Here is a 13,913-nt window from a genome sequence, read left to right as displayed (position 1 = left end):
AAATGCACAGATTTGTTTTCGTTGTTCAGACAGCATCTCTTTGGCAAATGCCATTAAATTTGGAGTTACAGTCTTCAGAATATACCTGCTTTCCTGTTACGACAGCACAGCTCTCGTGATCCGTTGGTCCAATCATGAGAAAACTAGGAGATAAAGTATAGACATTAGAGCATTTATTTTATGTTTCTTAAAGTTTCCAGCCAAACTTGTGCAGGTAATTCTTCAGCAACCAAAATGTTGCATAGGTTCCAGAATAGACTCTTCTTTTGTTGTAAATGACTGCATTTGGGCACACTTGATTTGCTTGCCCTTCGTACCCTCCCCCCATAATGTCTCTCTTATCTGAGGAACATTGATTGCCACAGAAGCTCCAGCCTGAAGACTAGAAGCATCCCTGTCTCTTCCTTCCCTCTCAACCCTTGAATTGCATGTATCAGCAAGTTCTAGTATTCTACCTAGAATACTAGACTGGTCCTTATATCCATTCACTAATTGGCCCAGGCTGCTACTGCCTCTCCCTTATCTTTGGTCACATACTTCTGACTGAACTTCAGTATCAGTTTTTATTTTTCCCATCTATTCATTCTTCACACAGCAAAATAATTTTCTATAAAAGTTGATTAGATATTAAAATTAAAGTTTTCTCTCTGTTTAAATTTTTTTAGAGAGGGAGAGAGAGGAGAGCAGAGAGAGAGAGGGGCAATCTTAAGCAGACTCCATACCCAGCGCAGAGCCTGATGGAGGGCGGGGACACATCCATCTCATGACCCTGAGATTATGACCTAAACTGAAACCAAGAGTCAGATACTCAATCTCCTAAACCACCCAGGCACCTCTAAAATATAAGTTTTTGGTAAATACTGCATAGTAATAGATATACTAATGAGAGTTGCAAAGCAATAACCCAGGGAGACAATTTTTTTTAAGTTAAAGTAAAAAACTATATAGATGACTTAAATTCTTCATTAACTTCAATAGCATGATGAGGAAAATATGTGAAGAGAATATTTTTGGAGAGAGCTATCCTTTAACTATTCTTTCCAGTTGCTGACTACTATTTTTTTTTTTTTTAGTATTTTATTTATTTATTTGACAGAGCAAGAGAGCACAGCAGGGGGAGGATTAGAAGGAGAGGGAGAAGCAGGATCCCCACCAAGCAGGCAGGGAGCACAATGCATGGCTTGATCCCACGACCCTGGGATCATGACCTGAGCTGAAGGCTGACTACTATTTAAATATAAAAACCAAACACTATTACAACCAGCTGCAATATCATTTTTTCCTAAAATAATCAAATGAAAGCTTTTTCAAAGAGATAATCTGCCTTAACAATATGTTGGATATCCAAAGGTTGGGGGGAGCCTAGGTGTTCCTTACTAATTTTTGCCCAAGATTGCTATCAAAGTAGGGCCAAAGAATGAATACCACTTCACACTTTAGTTTTATGTGCATGAAAGATGATAAAATCTGGAGAATGGAAGTATCTAGAAGCAGATAAATATCGAGACTGAGATGGACTATCATTCCATGGCCTTTGCTTTAAACCTGCCACAGGTCAGGTGCTCCAGTGATGTTTAAAGAAAACACGGACACAGAGGAGAACCTGTAAATGTATGTGACCCCTAAGAATTTTAAAACACTCTTACATGTATTACCTTATGTTGTTTACACAAGAACATTGTGAGGAAAGCTTCATTATTATTATCACATAGATAAAGAAATTGATATCAACAAATTTAGTAGGAGAATATTCTTTTTAAAAATATTTATAAATTTCAGAGAAAGAGAGAGGTGGGAGGGGTAGAGGGAGTGGGTGGAAGAGAATCCCAAGCAGACTTCCCACTGAGCACCAAGCCCAACATGGGCTCAGTCTCACAACTTCAAGATCATGACCTGAGGTGAATCAAGAGTTGGCTGCTTAACTGACTGAGCGACCCAGGGCCCCAAGTTTAGGAGAATATTCTAAGGGCAAAATTTCAAACTCATGCTTTTTGAGTTTAGCTCAAGAGATGTTTTTACACAATCCAGATGCTTTTATTTATAGGGGAAATTTATCTTTGCATTTCCTATATAGAATATAGTTGCTGAAAATTATTTTAATGAGATCTGAGTGTACTTAAAAATTATAAAGATGTTACCATTTCTTGTCCATTAAAATCTCCAGGTATGAGCACTTTCTCGCCCTCCTTCTCATCATTAGTGAATAAGGAAGGAAAACAAAGAAAGAGAAAATTCTGAAAAAGAGAAATAGGGAAGGAAAAGAAGGGGCAGATAGAAAGAAAAGAAAGGAGGAAGAAAGATAAAAAGACTAGAAAGCATGGAAGCTTATTAAAAATATCTTTCTATCAGTAAAACAACATCACAGCTGCCATTCTTCCCCCTCAAATAACTACTTACTCATTTTGTTCCACAAAAAGGTGTTTGTTTATCCACACCCATTGTTTTCCTGGGGATGTACTATGTAGTCCAATCCAACCAGGATTTCCAGGTTTTAAAGTCTTCTGTATGAACTCCTATCAAGGAATTGGTATATTCATTTATTAATTTATTTTTTAAAAATTCCATGCCCTCTATAGAATAAGACAGTATGCCAGGCATTGATAGAATGGTAAATAACCATTTCTTTCATAATGAATAGGTTTTAAAAAAAATGGTAATTACATTATGATTAATGAATGTTCAAAAACAATACTTAAGCCACCCACACTTCTTAGAATTGCACCCAGCAATTCTTCCTTGGTACTTAGATCCTGTATTTGATTCCTCACCAGCTCATTCAGAGTTTGGATCACTGGTAAATGTGCCTGTAGATTTGCACAATCGTGTTGACTCTCATTCCAAGTTTTAGAAGAAATTGAAAACTTGTAGCATTTCTCTTGGTTCAGTAGCCAGTCTTTTGGGCACAAATAATTATTTCCTGAAGGAAAATGTAGGAAAAAAATTGGACTTTACAATCAATAAAGTGTGAATAATACCATATGTGATGAAAAGGCTGCTCCACTGGCAGAACAGGAATGATATTAACTCATTAATATGTATATTTCTGGCATGGAGGTAGGATTTTTGGTGAGGAGTTGGGGAGAAAAAAACATGTGAATTCTGAGTCCCATAATTAAAGGAAACAGATATTTAATATTTTTGATCAGTTATAATTAACACAAGTAAGAACCTACTGCTTAAATCTCTCTACTGCCTGGCCTAATTCCTTTTCTTGGGGTTGTCCTTACAACCTCTATTTCATTTCTGTGAGATTACTTACCATTAGCATTACTTACATTATTGCATTGGATACTTTGATCCTCCTATGCTTTTCATTCACATGGTCTCAGACTTGAATAGCCTTCCCTTCCTTCTTCTTCTTCATCTAAATTAAACTTAAATTTTACTGCTCAATTGTACTTCCATCTCAAAAACAAAGTCTTTAACTGGTCATAATTTCTGTTGCCTCTAGACTCATAACAGTTCAGTGTCCTTTAGCAACAAGTGTATATTGCCCATGTCCTGGTCATATGTGAACATCTCCTTATCTTTTACCAGACTGGAAGGTTGTTAGGAGACTGTCATATTCATCTTTGAGTTTCCAATCATATAGCACTTTGATTATGGTTTTTAATTGTTGAATGATTGAATTAAATATCCATAAGTTAAAGCATGCCATATTTTTATTGCTAATATTTTAGTCTGTTATTTATGAGCCTAAATATTTGTAAAGATCTATTTTAGGAAATTGAATTAATATGTCCAGGTAAGATGGGAAATAAAAGTAACATCAGTACATATGACCTGAAGAAGACTATCAAGGAATAATTTTCAATATATAAAACTTCATATATATTCTTAACTCATTAATACATTCTGTGCTGGGCAAACATTGCCAATCCTGAATAATGGTAATTTTGCAAAATACTTGTAGACTCAGGATAAGCCTAATCTCAGTTCTACCAGTACATAGTTGTGTGTTAAAAAGTATAAGATAACCTCAAATAATACCTCTCAATTTATTATTTGAAAGGAGCTATGTATTATTTTTGAGAAGGAGTCATTCGGACTCCTTATGTGGCTATTGATAGAGTGGTCAATGAAGTATAGTTGTAAAGTTGCAAAACACACTAAAAATTCCCTAACTGATTAGTGTAATATATTAAAATACCAAAAAAAAAAAAAAAGATGCAAAATGTGGATACTAATTGCCCAAAGGAGTTACTAGTATGAACTCAGGTTCAAGTGCCATTTTTAAAAATAAGAAGAAATATCCTGGGGGATGAAAATGGAATAAAACATTTATCAAGGGGGATGCCTGGATGGCTCAGTCAGTTAAGGATTTGCCTTTGGCTCAGGTCATGATCCCAAGGTCCTAGAATCAAGTCCCATATTGGGCTCCTTGCCAAGCAAAAAGCCTGGCTCTCCCTCTGCCTGCTGCTCCCCCTGCTTGTGTTCTCTTTCCCTCTCTCTCTCTCTCTGTGACAAATAAATAAATAAAATCTTAAAACACACACACATACACACACACACACATATATTAAGCAACACTTTGTACCCATTCCTGTCTCAGATACTTTATATAATAACAACAACAAACACACACCCACTACAGTGGGTGAGTTTCTAAGCACCTAACATATTTAGTTTTTAAAACTACTTTATTTTTTTTAAAGATTTTATTTATTTATTTGACAGAGATCACAAGTAGGCAGAGAGGCAGAGAGAGAGAGGGGGAAGCAGGCTCCCTGCTGAGCAGAGAGCCCGATGTGGGGCTCGATCCCAAGACACTGGGATCATGACCAAAGCCGAAAGCAGAGGCTTTAACCAACTGAGCCACCCAGGCGCCCCTTAGAACTACTTTATAAGATAGAAGAACATGTTAAATGACACCATGGACATCTGAGCAGAAAAATCCGGAAAGTGTGTGAAACCCCCTTTCTTTTGGTGTGAGTCAGACCTGCGAATATGATGGACTATCACTCCCATGATTAAATTATACATGATGGCAAGATAAGATTTTGAAGACTAGGGAAGGGTGTGAAGTCAGTCAATTTTGAATAAATGAAGAGATTCCCCTGGTGGGCCTGATTTAATGAGATACAAGATGTTAAGAATGGGCCTAGGCCATTTTTAAAGAGAAAGAAAGTTCCCATTTTCTTTTAAGAATTGGGCTTTCATGTCTTGAGAGGATATACAAGAGTGACACATGGCAAGGAAATGCAGGGGTCCTATGTAAGACTAGAGTCGCCCTGGATAACAGGCGGCAAGAATCAATGACTTCAGTCCTACAACTATAAGTAGCTGAATTGTACCAACCACCACATGAGCTTGCAAGAGGAATGTCAGGTTCAGAAACATGTGTGATCTTGTCAACATCTAAATTATAGCCTATGATACCCTGAATAGAAGACCGAGTTCAGCTGTGCCCAAACTCCCAACCAATGGAAAACTTGAGGTAATAAATAATTATCTTAAACTGCTAAGTGTGTGGTAATTTGTTACACATTCAGAGAAAACCAGTACAGGATATATAATGGTGTTGTGTTTGTGTTAAGCAAAAGGAGCCCTTAACTGTAAGAATTACATGCAGATATATTTAGATGTTAAACGGCATGATATCTGATCATTGCTAATGTAATCTGGTTTGGGAGAGTAATGTGGGGGAGATATAATTAATACTGATTATATACTGACAAATTCTGATGAGATTTGAAAGGTACGTGGAGATTTATTACATAAGTCTCTACTTATGTAGAGACTTACATAAGTCTCTACTTACTTTATTTTATTATCTAATGTGCATTTCAGGCTGGTAAGCTGGAGACCCAGGGAAGAGGTGATATTGCAGTTTGTGTATAAGAGCAGTCTTATATACAGTATAAGGCCCAATTCCCTCTTCCTTTGGGAACCTTAGTATATTTTTCTCTAAAGGCCTTCAGTTGATCAGGCAAGGCCCACCCACAGTATGGAAGGTAGTCTGCTCAACTCAGAATCCACTGATGTAAATGTCATCTAAAACCTAATTTTACAGCAAAATCTAGACCAGTATTTGTTCAAATATCTGAGTACTGGGTGTGGCCTAGCTGAGTTGAAATTAAAATTAACCACCACCATCAATTTTTTTTTTAAAGATTTTATTTATTTTGACAGAAATCACAGGCAGGCAGAGAGGCAGGCAGAGAGAGAGGAAAGGAAGCAGGCTCCCTGATGAGCAGCAGAGAGCCTGATGCGGGGCTCGGTCCCACGACCCCAGGATCACGACCTGAGCCGAAGGCAGAGGCTTTAAGCCACTGAGCCACCCAGGCGCCCCCACCACCATTGATTTAATCTACATTAAATATTCTGTAGTTGGGGTATTATATCCCTATTTGGAAGTTTAGAAAAGTCATGTTTAATGACTTGGAATCTCTTCATTCAAACATAGGGCAGCATGTTACAAACAAAAACAAACCTTACCTGCTAGACGGCTGATATTTACTTTCTGGGAGAAATCCATTCTTTTATCTGTACCTAGTGTAAAGAAAAAATATAATGAGAAACATTGGAAAATGAATAGCAATCTAGGTATGCGAGGATAAAAATGCTAGCACAAAACAAAGTCAAATAACAATTTGAAGTCTCTCTCTTATACTCAGCTTCTACTCTTCTCTTTCCCCAGAATTAGCCACTTTTATCATATCTACTTTTACTCTTTTAGTCACTGATCACAATCTAACTACTGTGTGCATTCTTAAACTTCATCTGTATAACTTTTTTATATACTATTTTCTTTTTCCAGCTGAACTTTTAAATTATTGTTATTTCTTTTTGGTCGAGACCTGCCACCCCAAACTCCTTTTTACTATATCAAGTTCCTTTAGCATCTTACAGCATTACTTATAGATTGTTTTTCATATAGACTGAAATCATTGCTTTCCAGGAACGTAGAAGAGCTGATAACCTGAAATGCCTTTTTATTACATTCTTGTGCTAGCTTCATTCTATCTAAAATCAGCACACACACTCACATACAAGCCTGTTTTATTGCTTGGAAATTTTTTATTACTTGATTACTCTTGTCTTAAACTTAAGTTCAGATTTGCTTATAAGTTTAAAGGCATTACTACAGTGGTGTCCTTGTATGTACATTTAAAAATCTGATGCCAAAAAAAAAAAAAAGATGCCAATTTGTTTCTCTTTGGGGAGAAAACTAATTCTTTATGTAAACTTTTAAGATCATATCTTTACCCTTGGTGTCCTGAAATATGATAAGGATTTCTCTCTCAACCTCATTATCTATCTATCATCTATCTATCATCTACTATTTACAGCTATCCATCTATCTGTCTTCTATCTATATCTATTTACATATCCTATTCTAAATTTGGTAGGCTCGTTTAAGCTGGAAACTCATGGTTTGGGGTTTGTTCTTTCCTCCTTGAAAATTATTATTATTATTATTATTATTATTTCAGATCTACTTTTTCCTCCTATTCTATTCTTCTGGGAATTTATTAGACATTATCTTTCGGGATGGACAATATTTTGTGGTTTTGTCTCAGATTTCTTATATTTATTGATTTTTTTTCTTGATAATTTTCTCCTCACTCTAGGATATGTTATTAGCTACTGTGAATTTTTAGACAGAAAAAAAAAAAAACCCACAGGAAATAGCTAAGCTATGCAGTAAACCACTACATTACTTCCCCCTCCCACTCCAGAACCAAAATAAGGGGGCACATGCCTATTGCACCAACCACCACTCTCTAAGTGAAGAGCCCTACCTTGTTCTAGTTGTGTATGTCATTGTTTTACAAGAATTTGTTTTTGTTTTTGTTTTTTATTTTGGCACGATATAGTGTTAAATGCTACTATGTGAGTGGAGTAAGCGATTGTCAAGACAACAATCTAAAAGAGCATTCCTTAGAAGGTCTTCCAGCTAATTACTTTTCTTTAGATTTTTCCTTATAATCTATACTCTCCTCCCTGACAAAAGACTCCTTCCTGGTTTTGCCATGAGAAGTAGTTTCATTTGCAGTGTGCTGTTGCTGTACTTTCTCTACAGTGCCATTCTCTTCATTGATTGAGAGCATTATCCCTTCTGCTGCTTATTTCCTTTCCAATTTTCTAGCCTTTCCATGTTCTGTGCTTTTATTAACTTATTCTAATTTTGATACCTTTTACTGGTCTAATCCAGAATCTTAGGAGAGAACAAATGTAAACATTTATAGTCAATATTTTGTTTGGAACTGGAAGACATGGAAAATATTTTCAAACTGGTCAAAGTGTAAGCACAAACTTAATAGAAACACAAATATTGAAATTGTTACTAATTTGTTAAAATAATATCACTAGGAAAAAATATTGTCTCTATTAATATTTCATCAATGTGTCAAATTTTATTGTTTTCTTCTCAATAGCATCTTTCTCTAAAGCAATGATTATTGCACCAATTATTTATTTTATGACTTATGTATTACAGAAAAGAGAACTGAGTCACAAGAGGCCAATGGTAACTTGTACATACCATATTTAATGACTAACAAGAAGCCATTTGTCCTGAAATTTAAGGGCTTTAAAAAATACATAATAATTATTAGATATGTTCAACTTCCCAGAATTTCTGGTTAACAGACAATACTGCTTACTTAGATGGATTCATGAAAACTAATATTAGTCACCTAATATTGACTGTTAAATAGATGGAGAATTTCATATTATTAGAGTTTGATTTCAAGTAAAAGCTGAACATATTCGAAGGATATGATTGGTTGACAACTTCCCAGCCAAAATGCTGTGCCAAGTACAGAAAAATTACATTGAATAGAGTATTTATTTAGTCTTAGAAATACCTGATATTTTCCCCTGGTGTATTGGAAAAAGACAAAAACAAACTTTTCTTGCCCAATACAAAAATAAACCCTTTAGGTCTTTGTCTCCCTCAGAGAGAGTGCCTTGGGACTCATTTATTTTAGATCTCATCAAAGACCACCAGAGTTTATGTTTCCATGACAGTATTATATATAAAACAGAACCCATGTTAGCCCTACATTTTAAAGAATGACTCTTTCAAGAGAAAAGCAGAAAATTACAGAAATCCATGAAATGGTCTAGTTGTTTCCAAAAGAACAACTATAGATTATGTACAATAAATATCACTTCAGGGGGAGGGGGAAAGGTGCAGAAGTACAATTAAAATGGTTTCCAACAGGTCCTTTGTATTTTTTAACCACTACATTGTTACATGTAAATCATTATCTCTGAAAATAGTACCAATGAACACATACTCTTTTTCTAAAACTGTATGACCAATGTTTCATAAAATAAGTCAAATTTTCAGTGGAGCCTCTTCCTAAGAAAAGATGTTGAATGAATGTTAATTTTATATTTGATTGTTTCTTAATTTTTCTTAAATTTCAAATAATTTTAAATATAACATATACAGCTGATCAGTTTAATTTATCAATTTGGGACCACAATGTGGAGTTGATCTTAATATTAAGAAGAATTAAAAATCAGGGAGCCTGTGTGGTCAGTTGGTTAGGAGTCCAACTCTTGCTTTTGGCTCAGGTTGTGATCTCAGAATGGCAAGATCAAGTCCCCTTTAAGCTCCCACTAAGTGGGCAGTCTGTTTGAGATTCTCTTTCTTCCTAGCCCTTTGCCCCTCTCTCCACTTGTGCGTAGGCTCTCTTTCTCTATCTCTCTCTGAAATAAACAAATCTTTTTTTAAAAAGAAGAAGGAAAAATCAATATTTATGTCCTAAAAGTGCAAAAGTAAATAAAAACTCCATACTTACCCCAAAAGTTCAGGCAAATCAGTGTGATCATGAAAATAAGGAACCCAATACAGCCAAATACTAGCATAAGACAATGATATCGTGGATACAGGGAGAAATCTGAAATATTGAGAATTTTTTGGTGACTTTTAGAGCTCACTTGAGTATTCACTTCGTAAACATTTTCCCTGTTTATTTTTATTACAAAGATAATCATGTTCATATGACACTAAAATTTGACTAATTGAAAATTTGAAAATGCAATGCAGTTACAGTCCAAAATTAAAGAGATGCTACTGTTATTTAATATGTTGGGTTGGATTGTCATTGCCTTGCTTTGTTAATTATTTGGTGATGTTTTTGATGACTTAAAAATGATATTAAATTATATATGTATTATATATAGTGTAAATACTTTATGAATAATGTAGAGTGTTATATATTATATGTATTTACATTAATATATAAAATATAATAGAAATATATATGTTATATTGTCTTTATAGAATACTATATATTATATAATATAAACATATTATATAAATGTATAATATATAGAATAATTCTACATACAATAATTCTAGATAAATGGAATTGTTTTACCTAACATTATTTTTGAATTGTTCATTGCCAAGTGCATATATGTTATATGTGTTATTTATTTTAATGATCCACTGTTAGAAATTAACGAAGGAAAAATACATTTATCGAAGTTCTATTATGTACCAATCACTAAACTGGTAATAGTCATCATGTTATTTCACTTTTATATATGATATATTGTATTTTCCTGGCTTGAGTTTTTGGACAGGAATCAGTGTCAATCTAAGTATCATAGATCTCTGATTAATGGTGCTCATATAGAATTATATAGAATTTATGCCATAGTACTCTTCTTGGATCAGAGTTGGCAGGAATGATCTCACAGAGGAGGAAACAGGAAGCATCCAAAGACATTGAACAGGTCTATAAATATATTATTTTTCTCTTTCGATTGTATGTATTTGCTTCTACATCTGAGCATTTTTTAATAAGTTGGATACAATCCAGCCATTCCAGCCAATTTGTCATCCTGGTGGCCAAAGAGAAAGTCAAATAATCTGATATTCAGATAATTATTCCCTAGTTTTTATTAGCTTATAAATAAACAAGCTCTTAATATCAAACCTTGGTTATGCATTTCACAAATAATTTATCTTCTAAGTCATAATAAGAAGTGCTGTTTTCATGTGTTTGTTTTACTTTCATTTTATAGTTTATTTTTGTTTTTGTTCTTTTTGTTTGTTTTTTTGTTTTTGTTTTTGTTTTTTGTTTTGTTTTGTTTTGTTTTTGTCAGAGAAAGTGAGCACAGGCAGACAGAGTGGCAGGCAGAGGCAGAGGGAGAAGCAGGCTCCCAGCTGAGCAAGGAACACGATGTGGGACTCGATCCCAGGACACTGGGATCATGACCTGAGCCGAAGGCAGCTGCTTAACCAACTGAGCCACCCAGGCGTCCCTCATTTTATGGTCTTAATGCATCTGATTTTATGTATAGTACACACTCATAGAATGTCCCGTATGTAGTAAAGCCTTTGAAATTTACCAACCAGGGGCGCCTGGGTGGCTCAGTGGGTTAAAGCCGCTGCCTTCGGCTCGGGTCATGATCTCAGGGTCCTGGGATCGAGTCCCACATCGGGCTCTCTGCTCAGCAGGGGGCCTGCTTCCCTTCCTCTCTCTGTGATGTCTTCCCTTCCTCTCTCCTACTGTGATCTCTCTCTGTCAAATAAATAAATAAAATCTTAAAAAAAAAAAAAAAACATACCTTCTAAAAAAAAAAAAAAGAAAAGAAAAGAAATTTACCAACCAATTGTCTGTATTACAGAATAAATCCAAAATAAGTTTTGCTTTTTTTTTTTTTTTGCCTTGCCTATAGGTATTCCTTCTGCTTAAGCAGAAGTGAAAAGACCTCCACTTTAGCTGATAATCCTCAAAATACATTTCTGCAGTTTTATGAGGGACACCAAACCTAGGCATACAGATCTGCAGTTTGCTGGTTCCATATTTGCTAGAAAGGGAAATGTTAAACTCATTCCAAAATAATATTATAGCTATAAATTAAAAATCAGTAATTTTTAATATAAACCAAAATATGCATATATATATAAAGTCAAGTGAACAGAGAGCTGTGTACGTGGAGTGCATTGCCCTGGGCAATTCTGAAATTGCTATTGGCCTAAATGAAGTAATATTAAGAAGTCACTCTGTGAAACCTGTTATAACTCCTGCAAGATCACCATTGGATTATCTATATCTGCTTTCTAATGGGAAGATTTTCTTTTTGGATTCAGTGTCAAGATTAATTCATATTTGTCTTAAGCATGGATGCAACTTTGATGCAGCTGAAAAACTGGCTATGTTTCCCTTACTCATCAAAACAGAGAAGCTTAGAAACAAATTTATAACAAGCACGAACATGCTGAATTACATACTTTTTGCTTAGTTGCAGGCCTAATTCATGTTTCTAGTCCTGTCCTTCTTTCTCTCATAATTTAAATGGATGTTTACTTCATATTTTACGTACATATACTCAGACTTTATATATTTTTATTCACTTTATTATAAGGTGGTTTAGAAATCACAGAAAAAGTCATTAATAATTTAGTTTAACATCTACATAAACAACCACAAGTGAGGTTGGCTTTATTATAAGTAAAAATTATGAGATTTAAGAAGAAAAAAAGATTTCCGCAAGGCCACCCATTTCGTCTGCAGGGCTTAGAATACAATTTAGCCACTTCGACTCCAATGGTCAGCTTTTTACTACATCAGTCTAAGTTACTAATTAAAAAAGGTGTGTTTGCTTCTTGATATTTGGAAACAAATAGTACATGAAGAGGTTCAGCAAGAGTCCAGATGGCAGAGCTGCGATCTGTGATCAGCAATTTCAGATTCCTGGCCCATGTCATCCCAGCTCAGATCATGGCTATTTCAACAGGATTGCTTTACAAATTTATTGCAGACAGAGTGAATTTAGACATCAGTATATTATTGTTGATTAAACATTTCTACAGAACCTGGGACAGATCTGAAAACACACAAACACAGATAAAATATAGCAGTGTCTATATTTGTGTATAAACACAAATATAGCAGCAGCTCTAAGTAGTGAAGATTAGTTTTAGTTTGTCCTTCTCTCATTTCCAATAGACTATTCTGCCAATCATATGGATCTTTTGTGAAGAATAAAAAATACAATCTGTATACATGAAAATGATTTTTATGCTGTAGAATACTCTAGAACCACTGCTACTCCCACCGTTAGCATATTTTTACCTTCCCTGTGTGGCAGGTATCTTCATGTCAATATCATTCCCAAATAATCGCTCCTAAAAATCTTGTATTTTATAAGATGAATAATCTCTTTTAAAATACTATTTTTGACCTTTTACTTGAAAGTTACACTTTTTTTCTTATGCTATAATATTGAGGGGATTACACATCATTGTATTAGCATTTCACGTGGCTGCAAAAATACTGCATTTTTCAAGTTTTTGTGAGTCTAAATAACCTATCTTAGACAATGTATGAATTTTTTAAAGTCCCAGAATGTAGTTAATTTTAACTCTTTTAAATATTCAAAGATAATAATCTTCTCAAGAGAGTAATGCAATTTCAAGCTGGAGTCAGAATGAAGGAAGATAATATTCCTACCTTTAGGCCTCTGTCTGGATTTTAAAATATTCCTGTAATCCAATACCATATAGCCATCTTCATTTTCCATCTATGTGATATTACCCAGAAAACAGTATAAAGAAAATGGAGAATAGTGTTAGCCTTAGGTATTTCTCCAAGGCATAATGTACCAAAAGCTGAAAGGAAGTCCAAAAATACTCAAAATTTACTCAGATATGGGCAGTTAAAACCACACAGGATGCATTGGTAAAATACAAATATATAGCCATGTTAATTTCTGGCTAAACTTCTGTATCCTCGAGGTAAAGGTGGCCATATTATTCTATTTCTTCAACAGATATTTATTGTGCATTTATCATGTACCAGTCAGCTACCTGCAGTGTATTTAAGAACATAATAGTGAAAAAGATAAAAATACTTTCTACGCTCATGTCCTTTATATTCTATTAAAAGAAGAAAATTAAATAAGCCAAATACATGCCAAACAAATGAGAGAACAGTGTC

At 34.6% G+C, this 13,913-nt stretch overlaps 1 protein-coding gene across 2 annotated transcripts; it reads right to left on the bottom strand.

Annotated features, from left to right (window-relative positions):
* Position 1: 1 nt before the first annotated feature.
* KLRF2 (killer cell lectin like receptor F2) lies at positions 2-13,590 on the bottom strand. 2 transcript variants are annotated; one of them, XM_082738361.1, is made up of 6 exons: positions 13,428-13,557; positions 9,759-9,857; positions 6,439-6,492; positions 2,769-2,917; positions 2,398-2,513; positions 2-143 (listed from the first exon to the last, which is right to left on the bottom strand). In XM_082738361.1, the coding sequence occupies exons 1-6, from the start codon at positions 13,495-13,497 to the stop codon at positions 26-28; spliced, it is 606 nt and encodes a 201-aa protein (XP_082594487.1). In that variant the 5' UTR covers positions 13,498-13,557; the 3' UTR covers positions 2-25. The 2 variants fall into 2 exon arrangements, with proteins under 2 accessions (XP_082594487.1, XP_082594488.1); XM_082738362.1 differs by lacking the exon at positions 9,759-9,857 and having other exon boundaries at positions 13,428-13,590.
* Between the last annotated feature and the right edge of the window lie 323 nt (positions 13,591-13,913).

The sequence above is a fragment of the Mustela nivalis genome, assembly GCF_964662115.1.
Source record: "Mustela nivalis genome assembly, chromosome: 7".
NCBI lineage: Eukaryota > Metazoa > Chordata > Mammalia > Carnivora > Mustelidae > Mustela > Mustela nivalis.
This window is presented reverse-complemented; position numbering and strand designations above follow the sequence as displayed.